This window comes from Akebia trifoliata, chromosome 11 (assembly GCF_017979445.1).
Source record: "Akebia trifoliata isolate Shusen 1 chromosome 11, ASM1797944v1, whole genome shotgun sequence".
In the NCBI taxonomy this organism is placed as follows: domain Eukaryota; kingdom Viridiplantae; phylum Streptophyta; class Magnoliopsida; order Ranunculales; family Lardizabalaceae; genus Akebia; species Akebia trifoliata.
Window position 1 is genome coordinate 48,633,046 of NC_141385.1, and position 26,231 is coordinate 48,659,276.

At 34.5% G+C, this 26,231-nt stretch overlaps 2 protein-coding genes and 1 long non-coding RNA gene across 3 annotated transcripts; 2 read left to right on the forward strand and 1 right to left on the reverse strand.

Annotated features, from left to right (window-relative positions):
- Positions 1–5,420: 5,420 nt before the first annotated feature.
- Positions 5,421–8,219, reverse strand: LOC147392320 (G-type lectin S-receptor-like serine/threonine-protein kinase SD2-5). Its single transcript, XM_086459170.1, is given in 6 exon segments — positions 5,421–5,962; positions 5,965–6,336; positions 6,389–6,449; positions 6,532–7,165; positions 7,226–7,734; positions 8,202–8,219. Coding segments are annotated over 6 exon segments (2,136 nt in total).
- Positions 8,220–13,173: 4,954 nt separating this feature from the next.
- LOC147392321 (G-type lectin S-receptor-like serine/threonine-protein kinase SD2-5) lies at positions 13,174–15,615 on the forward strand. The gene has a single exon (XM_086459171.1). The coding sequence runs from the start codon at positions 13,174–13,176 to the stop codon at positions 15,613–15,615; it is 2,442 nt and encodes an 813-aa protein (XP_086315297.1).
- A 7,074-nt stretch (positions 15,616–22,689) lies between these two features.
- On the forward strand, positions 22,690–23,729 carry LOC147392322 (uncharacterized). Its single transcript, XR_015183181.1, has 2 exons — positions 22,690–23,158; positions 23,291–23,729. It is a non-coding gene; the product is annotated as an uncharacterized LOC147392322 (long non-coding RNA).
- The last annotated feature ends 2,502 nt before the right edge of the window (positions 23,730–26,231 follow it).

Here is a 26,231-nt window from a genome sequence, read left to right on the forward strand (position 1 = left end):
GTTTGGATGAGGGGTCGGCTATAGAGGCCGAACCACCTAGTGGGCTTGACCCGATCCATTTTCGGATTGATTTGGGTTGAATCGGGTCATAATACCTCAATTTAGTAACTTTACTAATCCCGAAGAAATTGAATTTTTTTTATATTCCTACATTCTCTAAAGTTCAACTATAAACATTTCTCATCACAATAATTTCTCATGTACTGACCAATCGTAAGACACAACGTGTATTGAGGGCTTCCTTGATGTGAGTACTTTTGAACAATGGAAATCCTTCCATACACGTGGCATCCTGTGATTAATCAATATGGATTTTGTTGACCTTGATTTGGAACTCCCACATGTAACATGTTCAATGAGAAGACTAGGACACTAGCTATATCTGAGCAGTTACCTTGTTGGCATGTAAAATATTAAGTTCATACAGCTAACCCATCGGGAACTAGTTGAGATGGTAAGGAGGGACTGAGTGTGCTCCCCAAGTTCTGACTTCGAATCTCTACATGCCCTTCCACAAGGCTATATTTTAATGCCTGCACAGTACATGGTGGTGGTACCTGTGGCTCGCCAAAGCCCCCAAAAAAAAAAAAGTTCGTACAGCTGAAAAACATGAAAATCAGCCCAAAGACTGCTAGCGTCAATTCCCATGAACGCTGTAGATAATAGAATACCACCTTAACGTGTGCCCTTAGGGCACATTTTAGCCAAACCCAATTGTCAATTCTGTGAATTACGAATTTTCTGAATAATATAATACTTTATTAAAATCTCTGTCATTTAACTTCTTGAAAAAAAAAATTAACGACTTTCTGTACTTTTTCTAAATATTCACTATTTATTCAATTTTCAAATTAAACAAATAAATTTTTTTTGTATAAAGCCTCGGATTAAAACATATGAACTCTTTGTTTCGTAATAGTGCCCTTAATTAGTTCATAGAATTTTTTTTTTTTTTTTGTTCTTAATTTTATTTGGCCGAACTTAGTATGAAACAATAGGAAAACATTAAATGTTTTTAACATGTTTTTGATATTTCGATTGAGACTTGGAGTTAGACCCATAGCTCAGTTGGTTTGACACATTGCAAAACAACTTTGAGGTCGTGGGTTAAGTTCAAGTCCATCTTACCCATAAAAAAGAAAAAAATATTTCAGTTGAGAAAGTTTTGTTTGAGCTCCACACCAAAGAAATAATGTAGATCACATGATCTTTCATGTGTGAATGTAATCACGACACCTTATGCGTATAATGGTTGATGAACATGCGATAATTGAAGTGAGCACATGTGAACTTGAGCTAAAAAGACTAAGCTGAGTAACCCGTGCTTTAGGAGTGTGTTTAAGACTTTAGATAGCCTTATGAAGTTTGCGGGCATGGTACCATAAGCTTAACTATTGGACAGAATATATCAATCTCATGATATGATTTTATAGTGGACATGCTCTTGCTATCTTTGTTGGGTACTACATGTGGGCAGCTTCATTTTCCAAATGGAGCATGTAATTAGTTGAAAATATAGGGGTGTCTGAAAATTCTGTGGGGGCAAAATTGGAGGGAGGTGAGGGTGTAAGGGCAAATGGGGAGAGAGGTGAGGGAATGGGGACAAATGGGGCATGTAATTAGTTGAAAATATAGGGGTGTCTCAAAGTTCTGTGGGGGCAACAATTGGACAAAGGTGAGGGTGTGGGGGCAAATGGGGAGAGAGGTGAGGGAGTGGGGACAAATGGGGCATGTAATTAATTGAAAATATACTCAAAGTTCTGTGGGGACAATTGCCCCCACCAACTCCTTACTAGCTCCGCCCCTGCATTGATGGCTCTTGCATCTCCTTCAAAGTAGCACAAATTAGTATTTTCTACTTTGCAGCAGAAGCCATATGCAAATCCAGGATATCTATACCAGAACGAGTCCCATTGCCCTTCTATGAAAAATATGAAATGTGCCACCCAGCCATCAAAGAAATGAATTGTTGAAGGAAATGAGACACATTGTTTGTTCAAGTTGTTGAGTCATTGACTGAGAGGAAGATGGTTTGTTTCAGAGCCAATGCAACCAACAAGAAAACGATGAATGGGGACAATTTGGCCATAAGACAGTGCGAGAGATTAACCGTTCTTACAAATATGTTTATGGGTTGGGTTAGTATATATGGATCATAGCTTTAGGCCTGGTAGGCAAGGTGATTCAGGTAAGACAGCAAGTGCACCGAATGAAAATTCAAAATATATGTTTCTAAGGGATATGTACAAATTATATAGCATTTCAGTCTCTTTCATTAACCTTGAAAACACAGTCAATGTTGTTTATGCTCTTGGTAGTAGCAACTCTCAAATAAAATATATTACATTCAAATATATAACTTTCAGTCTCTTTCATTACCATTGAAAACACAGTCCACTAAGAGATGTCCTGCAATATTTCCAAATTAAAGCAGCACCATCGTCATCTACATCTAATATCAATTACTGGGGCCAGAAAAATGAAAGTGAATCATCTTGAAAAAGAAAAAAATTGCCGTGCAGCTTAAATGAGGAATGTGATTCTAGCTCATCTTCAAATATGTACTCTTAGGCATTAAGTATTGATATTTAAGAGAACGAGAGAGATTACGGTTTCAGCCCTTTCTTAAGAGGAAGTTTATGGGTTAGTTTGTATCCACTAGGCCGAACGTGAATCAGTACAAAGCAGTTTGTGGTACAGTTTGCATTGGTTTTATGGACTTCAGTGAACTTGTACTAACCAATTTACAAAACCAAGCATTAAGGTTACTGAATATTTTTCATTAGGTTCAGCAAATCAAATAGTGAAGATACAATGTATTATTTTCGAAAAAGTCAATTATGCCTCTAAATATAAGAGAAGCTAATCTAGAAGTTTTTTTCTAAAAATCTTAGAAATTTGTTAACAGTACTTGTAACTTGCACGACCCTTTTAACTTATAGTTTTTAGTATGTCATCACAACCCATCCATAAACTTATTTACACTCAGCAACACAAGGAACATAACCCTTAAACACCATCTCATCAAATAGTCCGCTTCCTTAAACTCAATTTTCTTCCAAAGCTCATCCAAAAGCGTGTTTGATAAGCCACAACATCAGGAGCCCATTCATTCCTTGGCATACCTCCAAATAAATTAATTGCCTCTCTCAATTTCCACTCCTTAGAAAACTCAGCTGTACTGACTGTATAACTAAAAGTCTAAAACATTAGGCTTCACCATCAAAGATCTTCACCATCTGCTCTTTGAACCTAAAAGCTTCATCTAACTTTGAATTCGCCGAAAGAGCAGAAATCAAAGTTACAAAAATTGTGGCATTATTGTTATAATTCCCTTCTCCATATTTCATCAAATAGATTCCAAGTGACACTAGTCATTGTAGATGCGTGGGGCTTCGAAACCTTTGGAGAGGTTTGAGCTCATCTACTTGGGGTTTGGAGTCGCTACCATTTAATTAAAGTGTTAATGAGCACCATAGAATTATTTTGAAAATTATTTTCTTTGACTTGTAGTGACTCTCATATTTAAATGGATAGGTAAAGGCATTCCAATAGATTTTAAGTAAGGGAGTTCGATTAAGGGACAAAGAAGGTGTTAGGCACCTTGTCTCTCCCATCCAAAGATGGTTACCAATATAATCATAGATGAAGTTTAAAAATATATATATATATATATATATATATATATATATATATATATATATATATATATATATTAGATTTTTGAAGATAGAGGGAATTAGAAAGAGTTAAAGAAAATTGACTATAGTTTATTTCTATAAAATAGACAAATTAAGATGATGAGCAAGCCCCTACTAGAAGTAGGTGTTTGCTAGATTTTTTTGTGAGCCAAAGACTTTGGTGGGAATCCACTTGGATTTTATAATTTTGAGTCTTTAGGCTTTAAAGGAAGATTACGTACTCACTTGGGAGTAATTGTTTATTGGTTTAGTCTTTAAGAGGTGTCCATGGTTTGGACATCACCATTGAAAAGATTAGGGACCTTCATACATGATTTGTATCCCTTTTGAGACTATTTTTAGTTGGTTTAGAGAGTTTGGTGAGGATCTAAAGAGAGCATCATCTTTGAATCTTAACCCTTTTGTAAAGTAAAATGTGGTGTGTGAGGGGATGTGCATGCATGGGATGGACTTAACAAGAGAAGAAGATTACCTCTTAAAAGGGTTTACTATCTAGTTCTATTGCCATCAAATAAAGCAACAAAAAAAAAAACCCATTATTCTAGGAAACTCAAAATGCAAGAAAAATAAAGAAAATAAAGTATCTATATTATGAATTTAAATTGCATAAGTAAAGAAATTAAAAACAACTTATTCTAATGCTATTAAAGAGTTTATTGAGGACTTATTGGGGGGAAGATCACCTCTAAGAGAGATTACTTCCTACCCTCAAGTTTCTAGACTAAAGATTAGAGATTTACATTATTAAATAAACATAAATTAAATTTTGAAATTAAACTAAAGTAAAGAATGAGGAGATGATGATGGGAGAATTAGAGATGAGGGTTGTGGAAGAACTTCTCCTACCTTGTTGTTGTTTTTCTTCTTTCTCCTCGGATTTTTCTTGAAGAATAAGTCATTAAAAAAGGGGTTCAAATAATTATTTTTTTTTATAGAGAATCTCATGGACACATGGGTTCTCTAACTGCCTAACTGAATTGGATGTATCCTAGGTACAACTAGAAAATTTTTTGCCTGATTATACTTGAGGTAAGGTCAGTGCAATTTTAAGTTTGCACATCACAAAAGTAGGGTTAGTACAAAAAATGGCTTGACCATAAAATTTGTAAGGCCAGGCAAAGTTATGTTTGGCTGTACAGGCCATATGACCAAGCAAAATTTAATTTTTAATGATCAAAATTGATTATCTTTGATTGGTCCAAGTAGGTCCTATTTTTTTATCGAAATTATCTTGATTTGATCCTCGATGCATGGATTTGAACGAGCTCTCAAGCTTGTATGATCAAATTGAGGTGTCTATAGTCACCTTAGTAGACATATTAAACAATGTACATTAAAAAAAAAAGATGTTGAAGCAAAGTCAAATAAGCAAATCCTCTAGAGGAAATCTGTGTACTTTTAGTTTTTAATCCAAGCAACAGGTTAGTGAGAAAATATAAAATAGATAATTAAAACCGAACAACCATTTGCTTTTGTTGAGAGTGCTGATTTCGATGGGGCAATCAATTTGTTATACAATCGAGATATCATTCTTGATCTTTTAGTGTGGACCGTTGATCAATCAATTTGTTATACATTTAAGATATTTGAAAACAAGAACAGTTCATTGAAGTAAAAGAGATTGAATCCATGATACACTGCATTGTACATATTTTTGCCTTGTCAATGAGAAAAAAAAATGCTTCAATGCGGAATAGCTACAACCAAAAAAGCCACAACTTAGCTTGATGTTGGGAGGGCAGATGTCTCTAGTAAAGGAGGAACAGAAGAAATAGAGCTTGTTGGAGGGGGGATAACATGGGAAAAATTATAACTAATATCGGGTTCCAATTCCATTGTCCCCTCCAAAACCTTAACCACTGTTGACATGGGGGGCCTTCTTGCTTGATCACTATTTAAACACCCCATTCCAAGCCTTATTATCTTAATAACTTCTTCATGAAATTGCATATCTTCACTTTGATAGTTGGCAATGTCCATCAACCTGTCCTCCTCTGCCTTCCTTTGCAAAAGATTTAATAAGTGCATGTCAGATTCAGGTCTGGAGTAAGCTAAGATCTTCCTCCCACTGACCACTTCTATCAAAACAACCCCAAAGCTGTAAATATCCACTTTGACAGTAATGCGTGAGTACTGCCACTCTGGAGCTAGGTATCCTAGAGTTCCTCTCAGGCTGGTTATCACTTGGCTCTCATCTCTGCCAATCAACTTTGACAACCCAAAATCAGAAAGTTTGGCATTGAAGTTGTCATCAATAACTTATGTGGCTTCACATCCAAATGAGCAATTCTTTGTCTACAATCTTCATGAAGATATGTTAATGCTTTCGCTACATCTAACATTATCTTTCGTCTTACATCCCAATCAAGAGCGAGATTTGAACTCCTGCAGAAAATCCATTTTTCAAGTGACCCGTTACTTATATACTCATAAACTAAAAGCCTATATGATTTCTCAGCGCAAAAGCCAATAAGTTTTACCAAATTGATGTGGTGAATATTTCCTATTGTTTCTACCTTTGCCAAGAACTCCTTTGTTCCTTGCCCAACATTATCCAGCCTTTTCACCGCAATCACTGTCCCATCTTGGAGTACTCCTTTAAATACAGCTCCAAAACCTCCACCTCCCAAATTTCCTTGTTGCGATGTTTAACTCATGGTAAGAGAACCTCAAGGGCGTTCAGACACTTGCTTGAATAAACAAGTCCTCTTCTTCTTCTTCTTCTTCCTCCAGACCACAAAACATGTACTGATTATAAGTAAAGCAATCACAACCATAATTACAATCATATTGCTAACCCAACTTAACAGTTTTCTTGATATGGAGATGCCTGTGGAGAGAATGGAACGTTCACTTTGATATAGGCTGATGAATTGAACACATGATTGGGCCTTCGATGCGCTATGATTGATAGAAGATCAAAAGGCATAAAACAATGGCCTTCTGACTGTGTGCCAATATAATGGCAAAAGAAAGCAGCTTTGCAAGATGAATTTTGCAAACAAGCCTGCTTGCAACTGTCTTCATCATTTAAGTCAGGCACCGCTGCTTTTGGATCGAAATAACTGAAGTATGATAGATCTCCGAAATCTATTAGTTGGTACTGATTAGACGAATTCTGCAAGGATGAAGGAGAATTTAGCTGACATCCATGATTCGGCAACTGGACATCAGCCGCTCTGAAGTAGTCAATCCCATCAACTCCTTTAGGACAAGTACACTGCCCATCTTTGCAAAGTCCATATCTCCCACATTTGAGAGGGAACTGACACTCATCCCATTCATCCAAAAGAACAAAGATCATTCTCCACCCAGTTTTCATGTCCCAGCCGTAAATCCTGAGACCCCCATCAACATCCAACCTCAAAAATTGAATGCTTGACAATTTGGGAATCTTGTAAGGAATTAGCTTATTAATGCCTTTCTTTCTTTGATAAAAGAACGTGACATTGGCCTCATTGAATCTTACAGAACCCAAATAATCATATACAAGCTACACATCTTTGGGTGTGAAACTCATATACTGAACTGGCCTTTCTCCTTTTACATATGCAGAAATTGAGATGTAATCTATGGTGATGTAAAACAAACCACGAGTCAAGTTTTTAGAAGAGATGGTCGACACTATCTGTTGTTCCCTTCTCAACGTTTGCCCAACAAGAATGGTGTTTGTGGGATGATCAAAAGACTGCCAAACAGTTCTGCCAGTTGGGTTAAAGAGCACCAAGTTTCCATCATCATAGAGACCCATGCCAGCAATTGACTTACCAGATGTATTAGTAGACCAAACTACCGTTCCATCTGCATCTGCTAAGATCATGCCTCCATCATTGGAAAATTCATGTGTTGCATTTTCTTTAACAGGATAGTCTCCATTTGCTGACCAGACTATCTGTGGAGGACTAGTTAAGATAGTTCCATTGGAAATCTCTATTATAGCAATAGCCAAGTAGCACGGATGGATGGCTAATTTGCAAAAGAAGCCAAATCCAAAGCCAGGATATTTATTCCATAGGTAGAGCCATTGTCTTTGCTTCACAAGTATGAAACTTGCAATTCAACGATCAAAGAAAGATATTGATGAAGGAAATGAATCAATATTGTTTGTCCAAGTTGTTGAATCATTGACTGAGAGGAAGATAGTGGAGTTCAGATCAGCCAATGCAAACAATGGAAGATAACAAATAAGGACAACAATGAATGGCAAAAAAGTCACTTTGTCCATTAAAAGATTAAGAGCGGTTACAGTTTCAACCTGTTACTGCAAGGATGTTTGTGGGTTATAGCGCGGATGATTCTTGCTTTAGGATTGGTAAGAAATATGATTCAAAGTATGTGTTTCCAAGGACTATATACAAATTACATGGCATTTCAGTCTCTTTCATTAACCTTGATAACACAGTCAATGTTTGATTATTCTCTTTGGTAGTACCAACTCTCACATAAAATATACTACATAGTACATACAAATATATAATTTTTTCAGTCTTTTTCATTAACCTTGTAAACATAGTCCATGTTGTTAAGCCTTTATGTAGGACTATGGACTAGCTCTCATAATAGATGTCTAGCAATATTTCCAAATTAAAGCAGCGGCATTATCTACTTCTAATATCAATTTTAAATTACCTAAATAGATAAAGGCGGTGTTTGTTTGCGTTATTTTTCAGCGCTTATTGCTGAAAGAAAAAAAAAATTTCAGCACTTTTTGTCAAAATAGCGCTTTTGTTTACTCCATATTTTCAGTGCTTATTACTAAAAATAAGTGAAAAAAATTCAGCACTATTTTGATGCTAAAAAAAAGTACTGAAACGGTAAGCACTTCACTTTTTTCGACACGGACAAATATGCCCTTCATTTTTTTGGGCATGGACAAATATGCCCTTAAACTTAAAAGGATATTACCACTTATATCTCATGAATAAGTAAGCACCCCCACAAATTAATAAACCCACATTGTGGCCAAATTGTTTTGTCTTATATGAGTTAAAAGTTTTGGAATGGGTTGATTTTTGGTGAGGATGATCTCCTCATGGATGATCTCTATAATGAGGAGATCATCCTCATCAAAAATCAGCCCATCCCGAAACTTCTAATCCCATCAAAACAAGTTTAAGAACCATAAATCGTCCATTTTTTTGGAAACTAGTTTTGGCCTGGTTAGAAGTTTCGGAATGGAATGATTTTTGGTGAGTATGATCTCTAGACTATATAGATCATCCTCACCAAAAATTGGTTCATTCCAAAAACTTCAACCCATATAAGACAAAACAAAATGGCTATGGTGAGGGTTGCCCTTATTAATTCGTGGGGTGCTTTTATAATTACACATCCTTCATTTCCATCGAAAAGTATTCATCTCGAATTAAATTCTTTCAATTTTGATTTTAAATTTTGGTGACTTGTATGACATTATTGTTTTTAACTTGAAATTTGTGAGTTTTTATAAATAAAAATTATTATTTATAAATTGAAAATTTGAGTATTACTTATTATTTAAAAATGAATTGTATTTTAATTTTATAAGAAATAATATATTTTATTATATTTAATAAGAAATAGACATTTGAAAGATGTAAACAATGTATAATATGATTGTTGATCGTTGTAAAAACTTGCTGTGTAAAATAGAGATTAAAATATGGACTTTGGGTAAATCGAATTTGTTCCACAGGGACAGTTGGGATTCAAGTGTTCATTCGGATTAAAAACTAAAACAGAGTTTGAAAACATATTGGTTTTAAAAACAAAACAAAACAGATTTGTTAAACACAGATGATGAAAATCAATAATAGCAAAGAGAGATTAAAACTAGTAGAAAGAAGCTTAGAGAATTCAAGTCTACCATCACAAGTCATCAAAAATGCTGAATCGTTCTAAATATGACTCAATCCACGTAGCAAGTCATTACTCGTGGATCGAAAAATGATTCGATGTAACTATTGATTGTAATCCAAGAGTATCCATGAAGATCTCTGATTTAGACAAGATTATCTGACTTATGCTTCCATTCATCACAGAGCATGAATGTTCTTAAACTTATCTAAGTAACACTCATCAAAGCTTGAATTGGAAGTATGAGTTGGATGATCTTATCCTAAAGAGATTCATAAAATTAACATGTAAAACAAAAATAACGAATTAAAACAGCATTAATAGAGTGAACTTACTCCGGTATTCTTGACTTCTCTAATGAGAGTTTAGCCGATCATCGCAAGGATTATAATTGTAGAAAATAATGAAAGAAAGGAAAAGATGGGTGAAGAAAATGATGTAAAACAATACTGCACTTTCGATTCCTTTTTTGACGGTCTCTCAAGAGAATTACAATAAGAACTAATAGGGGAAAAACTAACACAATCAACTCTTGATTCTCTCATTACTACAAAACACTCTCTCTAAAAGAGAAACTAGGAAAAATACAGAGAAATTAGGGAGAAGAAGAGGGTCAATAGGGACCCAAGAGGGGATCCCTTCTTTGAAATCAACCGTCTAATTTATAATATTCGTAATCGGATTATTGGGTTGACTTTTCGGATGATTTGATTCGAAAGAACCATTCAGTTACAACGACCGAAGTATCTGGAACATCTTGTGCAAATCTCGAGGTAATATGGCTCTAGATCGCCGCGGAGCACTAGGGGGCCACTGCGGAACGGTGACGTGGCAACGGAACACGATCAAATTTTGTCGGTTGTTCTCTTTTTGCTTGCACATTGTAATGAAGCTTGTTACACGATTTGTTGACTTCCAAATGTGCCTTATTTACCTGCAATTAGTAAGAATTCTCATTAGCTTCATTAATTTGAAAAATTAGTATAATTTACTATTATTTATAGGGACTAACATTTAAATGTTGATAATCTTCGTGGAATTACGGTCCTAAAATCAAATAATTGGGACATTATCAATTGTAAGGGTAAAAAAAATAATTTACCAATTTCAGCAATGTGTAACAAACATGATTCTACAACTAAACAAATAATTTTTTCAGCACTTAAATTCAACGCTTATAAGTTTCAGCACTTAATGCTATTTAACACTTATTTTTTTCAGTTTAACAAACAACACTTAAATCTAAGCTAAAATCAACATAACTAGTGGTTGTATCAAAACCTTTGGTGCGATAGAATCATAAACTACAACATAACCTTTGGTAATTCAGCACATGACCATTTCATAATTCATACTTCAAACCACCATTAAAACCTTCACAAGAGCTCTAATCAACAATATGTCCCGAAGGTCGAGTACATTAGAACATTAAAGGCAAAAAAAAAAGAAAAACTTAATAATGTACCTAAAATATCAGTAGCAGTGAGTACAATAATATGAGGGTGGTGATATTACCCCGAAATTATGATATAAACCCAAACCACAAGTGATTCTATCATGGGAAAAATTACTTAAAGGACCTGATAGAAGGATTTCTTTCTAAATAGTCCTTAAGATTTAGGTGGTAGATTAATAGTCCATTTAGTAAAAAAATATTTCTTAATGATCCCTCAATATTGGTGAGCTCACCACTTTTTATTTATTGTCAAACTCACAACTTTTATTGTTAAAGCTCACCACTTTTTATATATTGTCGACCTAAGCAATTTTTATTGTCGAGTTTGGCATTTTTTATTGTTGAATTCGACAACTTTTTAAAGATGTTGAACTCCGCAATAAAAAACTGGTGAACTTGACACTGGTAAAATCCACCCATTTTTGTTTTTCCAACTAAAATACATTGTAGATCAACTAAAAACTTGAGATATGACTTGCCTAGATGATTTCAAACCAAAATAAGCATTTTAAATTATTTTTCATCCAAAAATTAAAGTAAAAAAGTGAAAAAAAAAAAAAAAAAATTTCATAGTTTTTTTTTATATGTGTCTTCAAAATGTTTGAAAAATCCTTGAACATGGCTTATTCTTCCTTCTTAAATCCTTTTCGATGGAGTGAAGTCTCCAAAGCTCGATTGGGATGCCAAAAATCCAATTATTTTGGATGAAACTATGAGCACGAATGGTTAGGGCAGTCAATCATGAGAAATGTGGGAAATGGGGTATAGGGACTGATTAGAAAGAAAATTTTTACTAAATGGACTATTAAGAGAGGCCTTAAAACTTAGGGACTAATCAGAAAAAAATTTCCTTCGCTAGAGTCTTTTAAGTAATTTTCCCTTTTATTATAAAATCACCTAGTTTGAACTTAGATTTTGTCATGATCTATTCACTCCTGGTGTTAATTCATGATATAACGATGTGGTAATTAATATCACATAATAGTATATTAGTTGAAAATATTATTATAATTGTACAAGTTAAAAACAAAACAAAAATGTAATGATATGCATAAAAAAAACACAAACAATTTATGTGATTTGACATTGTGCCTACTTCACGAATGAGATCTAGATCAAATCACTATATTCTTAAGAAGGTTACAATGCTAAAGATCTCTAGCCACCACTCCATAGAGGCTAAAAGTATTTCTTCTTTAAAAGTCCTAGGAGTATTTACGAAAACATGATCAACTTTTGACGAATTTATGATTTCATCAGCTCACTGTTCATGATCAAAGATCATAAAGAATGATCAAAGATTGTTGTAAATGATTGCAATCGTCATTGGAAACCCTAACTATGTGAATAAGATGAGAAAATGGTAGTTTGGATATTTCAAAGACATTATAAACGTGAGATGAGGTCCAAGGACTATTAAGCAAAGAAAATTTACTAAATGGACTATTAAAAGACTGCCCAACACTTCAGGATTATTTAGAAAAAAAGTCCTTCCGCCAGGGTCCTTTATGTAATTTTCCCTTCAATATTTTACGATTATATTTCATACTAATTTTGGCCTAAATCAGAATATCTTGCGTGTTGCATATTTTAAAATAAACTTAAAACTAAGAACAACATAAATTTTTTCTAGGAACTAACTAAGAGCAGTATTAACAAAGCTACATAAATGTAAAACACAAGCTCTCTTGAGAAATTTACTTTAATTTTTTCTGGCCCAGTAATTGGGATTTGATGTAGATGATGATTGATGCTTCTGCTTTAATTTGGAAATGTTTGCTAGACAACTATTATGAGAGGTAGTCTATAGTCCTACATAGAGGCTTAACAACATGGACTATGTTTTCAAGGTTAATGATAAAGACCGAAAAAATTATATATTTGTATGTAGTATATTTTATTTGAGAGTTGGTAATATCAAAGAGAATAATCAAACATTGACTGTGTTTTCAAGGTTAATGAAAGAGATTGAAATGCCATGTAATATGTACATAGTCCTTGGAAACACATATTTTGAATCATATTTCTTACCAATCCTAAAGCAAGGATCATCAACGCTATAACCCACAAACATCCTTGCAATAATGGGTTGAAACTGTAACCGCTCGTGTTCTTTTAATGGACAAAGTGAATTTCTTACCATTCATTGTTGTCCTCATTTGTTATCTTCCATTGTTTGCAATGGCTGATCTGAACTCCACCATCTTCCTCTCAGTCAATCATTCAACAACTTGGACAAACAAAGTTGAGTCATTGTTTTCAGCAAACATTTATTTTGATGGCTTGGTGGCAAGTTTCATAATTGTGAAGGAAATACATGACCACTTCAACTGGAATAAATCTCCTGGCTTTGGATTTGGCTTCTTTTGCAAATTTACCGTTGCCCCCCATTCGTGTTACTTGGCTATTGCTATAATAGAGATTTCCCATGGAACTATCTTAAATAGTCCTCCACAGATAGTCTGGTCAGCAAATGGAGACTATCCTGTCAGAGAAAATGCAACACTTGAATTGTCCAATGATGGAGGCATGATCTTAGCCGACATAGATGGAACAATAGTTTGGTCTACTTATACATCTGGTGATTCTACTTCTGGCATGAGTCTCTGTAATGATGGAAACTTGGTGCTCTTTAACGAAACTGGCGGAACTGTTTGGGAGTCTTTTGATCATCCGACAAACACCATTCTCGTCGGGCAAAAGATGAGAAGGGAACAACGGTTAGTATCAACCATCTCTTCTAAAAGCTTGAGTCATGGTTTGTTTTACATCACCATGGATTACATCTCAATTTCTGCATATGTAAAAGGAGAAAGGCCAATCCGGTATATGAGTTTCACACCAGAAGGGGTACATATTTCTCATGATTCTTTGGAATATGTAAGAATCAACGAGGACAATATCACATTCATTTATCAAAGCGAGAAAGAAATTACTGCAATTCCGTACATGATTCCCAAATTGTCAAGCATTCAATTTTTGAGGTTGGATGTTGATGGGGGTCTGAGGATTTATGGCTGGGAGATGAAAATTGGGTGGAGAGAGATCTTTGTTCTTTTGGATGAATGGGATGAGTGTCAGTTCCCTCTCAAATGTGGGAGATGTGGGCTTTGTACAGATGGGCAGTGTACTTGTCCTAAAGGAGTTGATGGGATTGACTACTTTGGAGCGGTAGATAGCAAATTGCCGAATCGTGGATGTCAGATAAATTCTCCTTCATCCTTGCAGAATTCATATAATCAGTTCCAAATGGTAGATTTTGGACATCTATCATACTTCAGTTATTTCGATAAAAATGCAGCGGTGCCTGGCTTAAATGATGAAGACAGTTGCAAGCAGGCTTGTTTGCAAAATTCATCTTGCCAAGCTGCTTTCTTTTGCTATTATTATGGAAATCAGTCAATAGGCCATTGTTTTATGCCTTCTGATCTTCTATCAATCATAGCGCATCAAAGGCCCAATCATGTGTTCAGTTCATCAGCCTATATCAAAGTGAATGTTCTATCCCCTTCACAAGCCTCTCCATCAAGGAAACTGGTAATATTGATTGTGATTGCTATACTAATAATCATTACTTGTTTCGTGGTCTGGAGGAAGAAGAAGGATATTGTGTCGAAGAAGACTTCTATATTCAAGCGAGTGTCTGAAATGCCCTTGAAGTTCGCTTACCATGAGTTGTACACCGCAACAAGGAAATTTTCTGAAAATTTGGGAGGTGGAGGTTTTGGGGCTGTATTTAAAGGAGTACTTCAAGATGGGACAGTGGTTGCGGTCAAGCGGTTGGATAATGTTGGCCAAGGTACAAAGGAGTTCTTGGCAGAGGTAGAAACAATAGGAAATATTCACCACATCAATTTGGTAAGACTTATTGGCTTTTGTGCTGAGAAATCACATAGGCTTTTAGTTTACGAGTATATGAGTAACGGGTCACTGGAAAAATGGATTTTCTGCAGGAGTACAAATCTCGCTCTTGATTGGGATGTAAGACGTAAGATAATGTTAGACGTAGCGAAAGCATTAGCATATCTTCATGAAGATTGTAGACAAAGAATTGCTCATTTGGATGTGAAGCCACATAACATTCTTATTGATGACAACTTCAATGCCAAACTTTCTGATTTCGGGTTGTCAAAGTTGATTGACAGAGATGAGAGCCAAGTGATAACCAGCCTGAGAGGAACTCTAGGCTACCTAGCTCCAGAGTGGCAGCACTCACGCATTACTGTCAAAGCGGATATTTACAGCTTCGGGGTTGTTTTGATAGAAGTTGTCAGTGGGAGCAAGATCTTAGATTACTCCAGACCTGAATCTGATGTGCACTTATTAAATCTTTTGCAAAGGAAGGCAGAGGAGAACAGATTGATGGACATTGTCGACTATCAAAGTGAAGATATGCAATTTCATGAAGAAGTTATTAAGATAATAAGGCTTGGAATGTGGTGTTTAAATAGTGATCAATCAAGAAGGCCCCCCATGTCAACAGTGGTCAAGGTTTTGGAGGGGACAATGAAATTGGAACCTGATATTAGTTATAATTTTTCCCATGTTATTCCACCTCCAACAAGTTTAATTGCTTCTGTTTCTTCTTCATTAGAGCCATCTGCACTCCCTACATCAAGATAAGTAGTGGATTTTTAGTTTGTAGCTATTTGGCATCGAATCAATTTTTTTTTTTTTTTTTCACTCATCAATAAATCAAAATTATGTACACTGCAGTGTATTATGGATTTAATCTCCTTTTACTTCAATTGTTCTTGTTTTAAATGTATAATAAATTGATTGATCCATCTTCCATGGTAGAAGAAAAATAAGTATATGTTTGTTTTTTTTGATAATGCAGGATCCCTCTCACATCCATTTTGGGATGAGACTGGTCCTTATGGTCGCACTCCTTTGTTGAGTGAATATCTTGCTCAATCTTTTATTATTTATTTACTTATTATTATTGATCAATAAGCTTTTGGGGTTGGAGGTGTAGGGAATTCAACCCGAATTCCCAACTTGTGAGAAACAAAAAATAGAGAAAAAAAAAAAAAACACACACACACACGTCGAAAAAGAAAATAATCACACGCACAGAGATTTCACTATTATCAAAAAGAAAATACGAAGTGCGGTTACAGTCTCAAAAACGACAATCAAGACTTAAAAAAAAAATCCTAATCACCAAAACGGTTTTTATATATTACACACAGGGTTTATAATGGGCTACAAAACGGGCTAAAATTTTTTTCCCGGGGGCGTTGCCTTTTGGACCCCTAAGAGGCTTGTCCATGAGCTCTCCAGTTTGGGCTTATCGGCCCAAGCCTCCACTCCATGGACTAAGGTTCAGAAAATCTCCCATCAAAAAACCACACAACATTATTCAGGTTGGATCGGGTCGTTAATCGGATCAAACATAACTAGATTCCACAAAATCCAACAAGAGGGACCTCATCATTACATTAATAAAACGAATGGGAAAATTAAATGCAGATCAAGGTGCAAGGTTTTCCCTTTTTTTTTTTTTTTTTTAACGACGAAAAAATAAAATTGTGGCAATGAGAAGGTTGAGTATATTTCCACAAAAAATATTTTCTTTGAAATCTCTTCGCAATGCAATAAAGAAGTTTAACATTTTCTCCTCTCGTGCCGAGAATTTGCAGATAAAACTGATAATCCCAAGATTCAAAACTGGGAACTTGTAGAATATCTTCACCCTCTTGCCAAAGCCCTATATTTTTTCTTCCCAAAAACCCATTGTCTCCAATCCATCCAAAAACCCTTGTAATTTGAAGATGGGAGCATTTCAGTCATTTTATGCTAATCTCTAACTCTTAAGGGGATATTTCATCAGTTAGTTAGGGGTATCTATAATTTCTATCAAAGCTCAGTGGGGTGCTTCAAATTACCCAGTTTTAAAACATTGCTTTCAAGTGGGTCTGTCATCACCACAGAATTTTTTAAACTAAACTAAATCATGCCTTAAACGAGTTCTTCAATGATTGCTGAGCACCAAACACATTTATTTTATCATTCTTCTCTATAAATTCACCTCTAGTTCTTCCAAATTTCTCAATCTAATCTCACTCATCAAACGCAATTCCTTTTCTCTTTCAGGTTTCTCATCATAAATGTCCATTTTCTAAAGATTCTTCATCACTACCTACTAAAACCTCTATTTCAAGGATCCAATTAGTGAAAAAATCAGTTTCGGATGGACTTCTCATAAAATTCTCGGATCTTTCTGAATCCGATTTTGAATATAAGCAAAGTGGGTTGTGGTCTCCCCCATTGCAACGTGGCGCGTTCCTCAGCTCGGGTCGTATATATAGCCATGAAGATATGATTGCCAAGCTCAAATCAATGACTGAAGTTCCCTCAGCTAGGACAAACAAGGTTGGTTGGTTCTTCGTTAATGTTTTTTATTCAAACGCTAGAGATCATCATCATCATCATCATCATCAAAGTCTTACTTCAAAGATTCAGAGTGAGCCGATTGAATCTTGTTCTTCCATTCAATTATGTCCAAAGTGGCATCGTTTTTCTTTTTTGAAAGTGTGTTCATATCTGCTTTCATTATCTCAATCGACATTTGTTAGTATGTATTTATAATTAAATAAATATAAAAGTTTTCTATATTACAACGTGGGATAGTAGATGCTTAGACCAAAAAAAAAAAAAAAAAACTTATTTTGTATAAATAAAAGAAATATATTTAAATTATTAGAAGATTAGTTTTTTCATATTGGACGAGTCAACTTTGGTGTCGAATGAGTTAATGTGATGAATGATTCGCATTAATTGTCTCACCTAGTTGCTTCTAACTTTGGGATGACTCGCCCAATTTATCTCGGTCTAGGACAAGTATTGAACCATGGATATTAATGATCAAAGAATTTTGTTGTTTACGTGTAAATTGGCACTCTGCAGGCGTTCTCGCATACATGAATGGATGCTTCTAGATCATCTAGACATTGAAGACTGCATCTACTCAAGGAAAGCTGACTTTCTCTAAGCTTAATGTATTCGAAAAAATGATTGAAATGCTCTGAAAATTTTAATAGAATAATGTATTTTTCATTAATTTCGGTTTTAGACTGGAAGGGATACCATATTCTCGGTCATTAATGTTGGATTCACGGTTCCAAAATTCGACGAATCAGCTTGAAAAGTGGTCGCATTGAATCAACTCGAAGGAATGCGAGTTGATTCAGTTTATAAGCTTCAAGGAGATGGATTCAACAAGTTGACTCATAAACGTGATGGATAGCCCGAAGAGTGTTTCTTCCAGGGCTCCCAAAGGCACTAATATATTATTAAATAAAAAAAAATGGAAATTGGTCCATAGGAAGCTTTGTGTTTTTTTTTACCATCTCAGTCTAAAAATATTCTAAGATATGCCCACCAACACTCTTTTTAGGTAGGAGTGGTAAGTTGTCTCGTTGTTATAGATAGGAATAGTGTTTACGTGGCACATTATAATTGGATATTAAAATACATCAGGCAGCACGCATGTAGAGAATGGCCTGGTGAGGAGCTCATGTGTTCAAATATCCAATTAGAACGTGCCACATAGACACTGTTCCTATAGAATAGGAAGTGTATACTTTATCTGATCCTCATTCTTTTGGGTAAACCATTGGCTCTTACTAAAAATAAATAAATAAACAAATTGGAGGAGCCTGTTCAAATAAATTTACAAAATTTAAATTCACCACGAGTTTTGGGGTGGTTAACAGCCCGATAGTAAAATATTTCTTTCTTAATGCCTCCTTATGTCATAAAATGCTAAGCTCAAATCATTAAGATCGACTATTCAAATCGTCGATGTTGATAATTTAAATTGTTGATTTTAATCATTCACATTTAAACAGCAAGAGATGATTTATAGCAATTGATCTTGATGGTCATAAAAGTTCAATGTCAATGGTTGGATCGACGGTTAATCTCAATAAATTGAATTGTCAAATGTCAATTGTGACAATTTGAATGATCAATCTCACCAATTGAAATAGGGGTGGGGGGCATTATGAAAGAAACACACCTTTTGAACAAGCTTCCAGCAGCTAAGTTGACATGAACGGTGCACGAACGATGCTCTGAGTTAGCCTAAGCCTTGGGTTACCCCTTTTGAACGGATTCTGGTCGGTCTGCTAATGTAGCTTGTTGCTTCTTTGAAGCGTATGGGGCAGCTTGTACCCTTGTTCTGGTTGCAGCTTGACGTGTAAATCTACTTTCAATTATTCTCATTGAATCAATGGATTCAGAATCTGTCAAATAGATGGGAAGTGATTAAGTATGGTTCAATTCAGGATCAAGGGGAGATTTTGTTTGATGCTCCAAAATCGGTACCCTCTTCCCCATTACTACTAGCTCCTACTCCTGTTCGAGGTGAGGTTTCTGATGAGCTTGTGTGGGCTATAGAATCGTCCTTTAGGCAAAATACCCCTTCTAATTTAGGGATAGAGCCTGCGGAACCAGGTCCATTAGGATCTTTTTCTTCTTCAGGTGACGATAACCTCTCTTCTATAGAAGAAGCAACCAAAGATTCAGAAGAGCGGAGGGGAGGGGTTGTCGTTGAAATTGTGGAAAGTTATTATGACAAAATTGGGGGAAAATTAAAAAGATATCCCTCCATGAGGGTTCATTAAGTAATTTTCCCTTTAGTTTTACATATTATTGAACACCCACCACAGATCGTCATCAAGCTATGGCAATTGTATTTTAACCTTCACTGATTTTGAAAATCAATGTAATTTGTCCATATGGATCAATCACAATCACCAATCAGACTGAAAATTAGGTGTGTAGGTTCACAAATGGATGAACAAAAAGATTCGTAATGTACTATGATGCCACGTGGCAATTAATTAGGTGATTGTGTTACTGAGGGACTGCATTGTCCTCTCCTCCTCCTGAATTGAGTAGAGGTAGACTTTGTCTCTATTTAAAGTACCAATAAAAGGGATCTTCAGACATGCAACATGGTAAACCAACCATGAAAAGGAAGGTACACCAAAGGGAGATAGGAAAATAGGTACATTGATGACGTTATGTGATCCTTATTTCTTCTGTATTTTTAATGCAAGTTAACTTACACACGTTACGACAACTTTTTCTTTCTTGGCATAGCTGTAGGATTTAAAAGATGCTAAACAAGATAAAGACAATTTTTTTTTTCTTTACTGCCAAACGAAGCAAAAAAATGTATTTGGATGATCTCCAAAGCCCTGTTTTCTTAGAAAAACTATTTCCTTAGTAACTTTGTAAGATTTTAAGTCTTACTAAGGGTCCTTTATTTAAAATGGATTACCGTGGCAACCCAACACAACAACCTCCAGAATTTGTGGAAAATCTCATATAAAATGGATGGGTACAAAACTTTCAGGAAACTCTCAAATTTAAAATTAAAATTCAACAGTTAAAAATATTTTTTTTTAAATTATTTTCAAAAGTGATAAATTTTATCTTTTACAATCATGTGTCGATGGATCATATTTTTGGATGTCACAAGGTGAGATCAATGGCTCTTAGTAAAAGTTGAAATTTTACTAAGTTAGTAAGATTAGTGAATTCTTTTTCTTATTATCTTATTAGAAAGAAAACATTTTTCTTAGTAAGATCTCAAATCCTACTAAGGATAGTATTACGTTGGCAATAAGGTTGCAATTTGGCTAGGTTGGGGATCAACTTGTGCCCAATCCAAACTTGACAAACACCAACCTGAGCCCTTGTCCAACCCGAACCCTACCCAAGTTGGATTGTTCGGGTTGATCAAATTAATACATTTCTCATTAATATTATGTAATTTAGTACTTCTAAGGGTATATATAAAGATAAGTGGCGTGTAAAAAATTCAAAATTTTAAATTATTTATCTTAAAACTATGTTTCAAAAATTTATATACATAAAATTATAAGCAAATTTAAAGAAAGAAGAAAATAATAAAATTAATTAAAATAATCATTTTTTTTAATATTCAAGAAAAGAAAAAATATATAAAGTTGTAATATAATCATTATATAATAAAATAAAATTACACTTAAAACAAAGTATTAATAACAAAAATTAACTATTTATTTAATGAAAATAATCACACATTAGTTTTGATACATAGATAAAAAAAAGCATACATATTGAAATATGAATTGTGAGTGTGAAAGAAACCAAAATAAGAAATACTTTTAAATTATAATCATATTAAGTTCAGATTCGAGCAAATCAAGTTAGTTGATATTTATGATGATGCAACGACGATTTGCGCAACCAATCCGATTTGAGTCGAGCATTTTTTTTTTTTTTTTTGTTGCTCAAACCCGAGGCCAAACCGAAGTTAGCTATGCCTAGAAATGACCCAAGGTTAGAGTCAACCCAACGAGTTCGGATTTTGCCCGACCAAGTTGCAGCCGTCCAATACCACAACCTTTTAAAAAATATATATTAAATATAAAAAAACTCAAGTTAAAAAAAAAAAAAAAAAAAAAAATTCTAAAAAACAAATGGCTATCAAATTCTCAAATTTAAAATAAAAATTCAATGATGAAAAGTAACTTAAAAAAAAAAAAAAACTAAAATAAAATAAAGTTCTAAAAATTTTGTCCTCTAAATATTAGAAGACTGTCCTTCAGGAAATCGAGTTAGTTGAGCTGATTCTAAGTAAAATTTGAAATCTTACCACTTGGCTAGCCTGACTTTATTCAAAATCTTAACTATCATGAACAAAGGATTATTATTATTTATTTAAATAACAAAAGGGTATATTTTAATGAGAAAAAAATTATATTATTTAAATGTATTTCGCAGGGGTGATTGGGATTAATGGTACAAGTGATTGAATATTCATCTCTCATTTATAGAAAATCTTACATGATACTTTAAGTTCATACCTCTCCCAGAGAATCATAAATAGTAGAGATACGAGAGGGATTAGGACCATTTATCCTGACTTCACATGTTGCATACCCTGATCTACTATTGTACAAATATTATTTTCCGTTGATAATTATTTCAATATAAATATTGTCTACTTTTGATACCCCATGAATCCACATAAGTACGAGTGAAGTAATGTAAAGAATAATGCTAAAGTGACTTCTTACAACACTGTGTTGGACACTAAATTGACATCGAGGTGTGCAGAGAACCATGGATGCCTTTCCCCTAGACATGAGTGAAAAGCATCTAAGATTCTGTGCATACGACAACTTTAACCCAATGTCAAATGCAAAGACATGACCCAAAGGGAGACACAAGATTAACAAAAACTCGTACATAACCGTAGATGCTTTTCCACGAGATACGAGTAAAAAGCATCTACCGTTATGTGCATGTCACCACATCATTTTTGTTACTTTTGTGTCTCCGTTTATATCATTCCAGCATTTTCCTTCATTATAATATTTGCATTTTTAGTGTTTCAGGAAGATCTATCTAGTGTCACAGTCCAAAAAACGTTAGAAGCATCAATCTTGACGGTTGAATTTTTTTCGATTTTTTGAACTTGACATTGGATAACTCTTCCAATCCTATGGCTGAAACTCAATCAATAGTTAATGGCCCACAAATTAAACAACCCACATGGATGACAATGAATGCCGAGAAGAAATTGTGGTCCATTGAAGACAATGTACCTCTTATCTATAGAATAAAATCAGTTTTTGGCTAAGAATGGCAACGTTCCTTTTACTTGGCTTCAGACACTCAAACGCCAAAATATTTAAATACCTTTAATCATGCTAGCCACGTTCACTCTCTATCATTTCATTCAACCATACATGTCCTTATCAAAACTTCCCTAATCTTCAATTTGAAAATCCTTCCATTTTCTCTCTCTTTTTCTATATCTTCACCATCTTAAACTTCCCAAAAAAAAAAATAATAGAAATCTGAACTAAGTTCATCTCCATCAATGTCCATCTCTTGTGATTCATCTGTATCAACATCAACTGCACCTTCATCTCCAAAGATCCAGTTAGTCTCGAAATCGGTATCGGATCGACTTCTAGGAAAATTCTCTGATTTATCAGAATTCGATTTCGATTACGAGAAGAGTGGATTGTGGTCACCTCCATTGCAACGAAATGTGTTCTTGAGCTCACCTGGGAATATTTGCACAGATCAAGAAATGTTTGCGAAACTCAAATTGAAAGCGCGACGACGACAAACACGAATAAAGAGATATAAGGTTTGTTTCAATGTATGAGGGGTTTACAATCACTCGTCGATTTCGTTTTCAATGTCTGAGGTAGATTATGAATTTGGATTTAAGTTTATTTTGATTGATTTTTTTTTTTTTTTATTATATTTTTTTGTGCAGGTTTTTTTGTGCTCTTGAAGGCATGTTGTTAAAAAAAATTTTGCAGGATAGGAATTGGAAAGAAATGCCCATGGCTTTGTACCATTATTACCAAAACGCTACATCTCTCAAAAATATATAGAAAGAAACACATGTATTCTATTTTTTTATTTTATTTTTTATGGTGAAATACATATATGTTTTTGAATCAATGTATCCAGTTTATTAGAGAATCCGACTAATCCTCGGAACATGTATAGCATCCTCAACGCACCAATTAAAATTATAGGATAAATCACCAAAGGTGGCCCCCAATGGGGGATTCAAACTTGAGACCTTACAGCCATCTCAACACAACACTTGAGGGTTGTGGGGGTGCAATGTTACTGTATTGTGATATTTAATGTTTGGAGCCTTGATTTAGTTATTATGGATCAATGTTATTAAATCATTAAAGCTGGAGTGATTTACTGTAATTTTTACATTTTTGACATGGGGATGCACAAATAACCCCTATTACAACTCTTATTAAATTGTGAATTATTTATTTATTTTTATTTTATTTTGTAGAAATCAAGATTTATTTCTTTTAAAGTAAAACTTGGACAGGACATACAAGGTAATGCTGCCGATGATTAGATTGCCTATAGATGGAATTTCTTTGTACATTTGTGTACCCTAAATCCTCATATAAGGGGGATTCAAGATTTAATCTCACCATAAATCTCGAGAAAAATTTTTAATTTCATTCTTTATCTCTGTTTCCTCTTTTTAAGAATCTCTTTATCTTTATTGCATTACTAAAAATCTCATTATTATCTTTCCTCTTTTTCCTCTTTTTTCAATAATATCTCTCTAATTTTATTATTTTTCCTCTTCTACCTCTTACCTTCAAAATGATGGTAGTGTGGTCAAATTCTAATTAATTCAATAACCTTAGACAACATAACTCATTGTGCACTTGTGCTTATTGAAATTTAACCCCATGATAGGTAGTGTGGTTCTTACAATAATTGTCCTCCTTTATTCCAATTTTTAAGCATAATGCATTTTTTTTTTCGAGTTGTGATGATCCATCTCCTCCACGTGACATACTCAAAATATTCTCTTGACGTGGTATGTATCACAATCACAGATTTTTTGCTTCGGGATACACATATACACATCCCCATAAATAGGTGTAGTCGTGTATCCCGAGGAATAAAGATCTATGATTCCAGCACATGTCACATTAAAAGAGTATTTTGAGTATGCCACGTGGGATAATCAGAAAATCATTACTCTTTCTTTTTTTTTAATGGGTACTTTAGATTTGAATCCACGACCTCAGAGTTGCTTTGCAATTTGTCAAATCAACTGAGTTATGAGTCTAAATCGCAGCATAATGTTACGTAATAGAAATCCATCGGATTACAGTCAACGAGGAAAGTCAGTCTGGTTAGTGATCATTAGTGTTTACTTGGAGCTTTTTTTTTAATATCATGGCCTTACAACCCGCTTGAATAAAATGGCAAGATATATAACTAATGAAGCAAAATTTTGGATGAGAAGGGTACTCTGTCACATGGAAGCTAATGGGGTATGAGATTTTTCAAATTCAACAAGGGTTTTTAGTATATAAACTCTAGCCTCAAAGGTAACACTCCAGATGAGTACAGATCCCAATAAAATTTGCATTGATTTCTACTCTAGTACCTCACACCTGATGCAAGTTCTCTTGCACACATTTTCTAAGATTCTTAAAAGATGTTTAAAAAACGTTGGGCCCCACTCAATAAAACGGTACAGAAACTGGTGTGATTGCATACAACAAAAGCAAGACCAGTTGGACTTTTGTGGCAAAAGACAAGACTTTGTTGGTCTCTGACTGTACCATACTTTCAAGATCCAACGGTACAGTTTTGTTTCTCTTTCATAATAAACTTTCGACTTCTAGGTTAAACAAGATTCCCGCCCTACCTTCCAGTAAATTCAACAGGATATTAGATACAAGATGCTCCTGCTGGCAAGGATATTTGCTGTCAAATGCAATAGGTTTATCATTCATAAATATCCACAAATCTAACAGCCCAAGATTGTAAATCAAGTTTGATTTTTGTAGTATATATAAGTTCATCTGCCCAAATTAAGTGTCCCATCAGATATTTTCTAGGCTAAAAGAATGGTTTTTGTGTCATCAAGATTCACATTTGAGAAAAAAAATGTAGAGAGAAAACGTTTGGATTCTCTGGTGTCTAGGGAGATATGTGGAAGAGGAAAATTCCCAATCAAATGCCTACGTAGGGCGGTTAAGGAATTCTAAAAGACAAGTTTTTCAAAATTTAACAAAACTTTCAACTCCTAAATTCTTATCTTTGCCTAAAAGAAAATAGAATCGTCACACTCAATCAACTCTCCTGAAGAGACAAGTTCGGGAATCATATATCTGTATGCCTCGAGATACATGATGCTATCAGGATACATATTTTTATGGGAAAGTGCAGTTTTGTATCTCAAGCCGTACAGATCTACAATTCTCAAACATGCCATGTCAAGAGAGTCGATTGAGTGTGTCACGTGGGGTAGTTAACTTATCACGATTCAAAAAAATATTGAGTCATAATAATCTAACGCTCTATTTTAAGACGCCCCCATCATAGAACCATAGAACCTTTGCTTTAGGATAGAAAAAAAAAAAAAAAAGATTTATGGTTATGTATCTATTAGGTCAGGGAGTGTAAGGGGGGAGTTTGAAAAAAGAGCATCAAATATTATTATTAAAAGAATTTATCTTATTAGGTGACTTTTACTTAATTTTTAATTAATTGTTGAGCGGGTCAAGTAAAATCTAATTTGATTTAAATAATGTGAAAACTTTTTGAATCAACATCTTCTACTCCATCTTTTTTTCTAAGATACCCAAGGAGTATCCCCACCTTTGGTGAGACTAATCTCCTTGGGGCCACACATACCTTCCCACCCA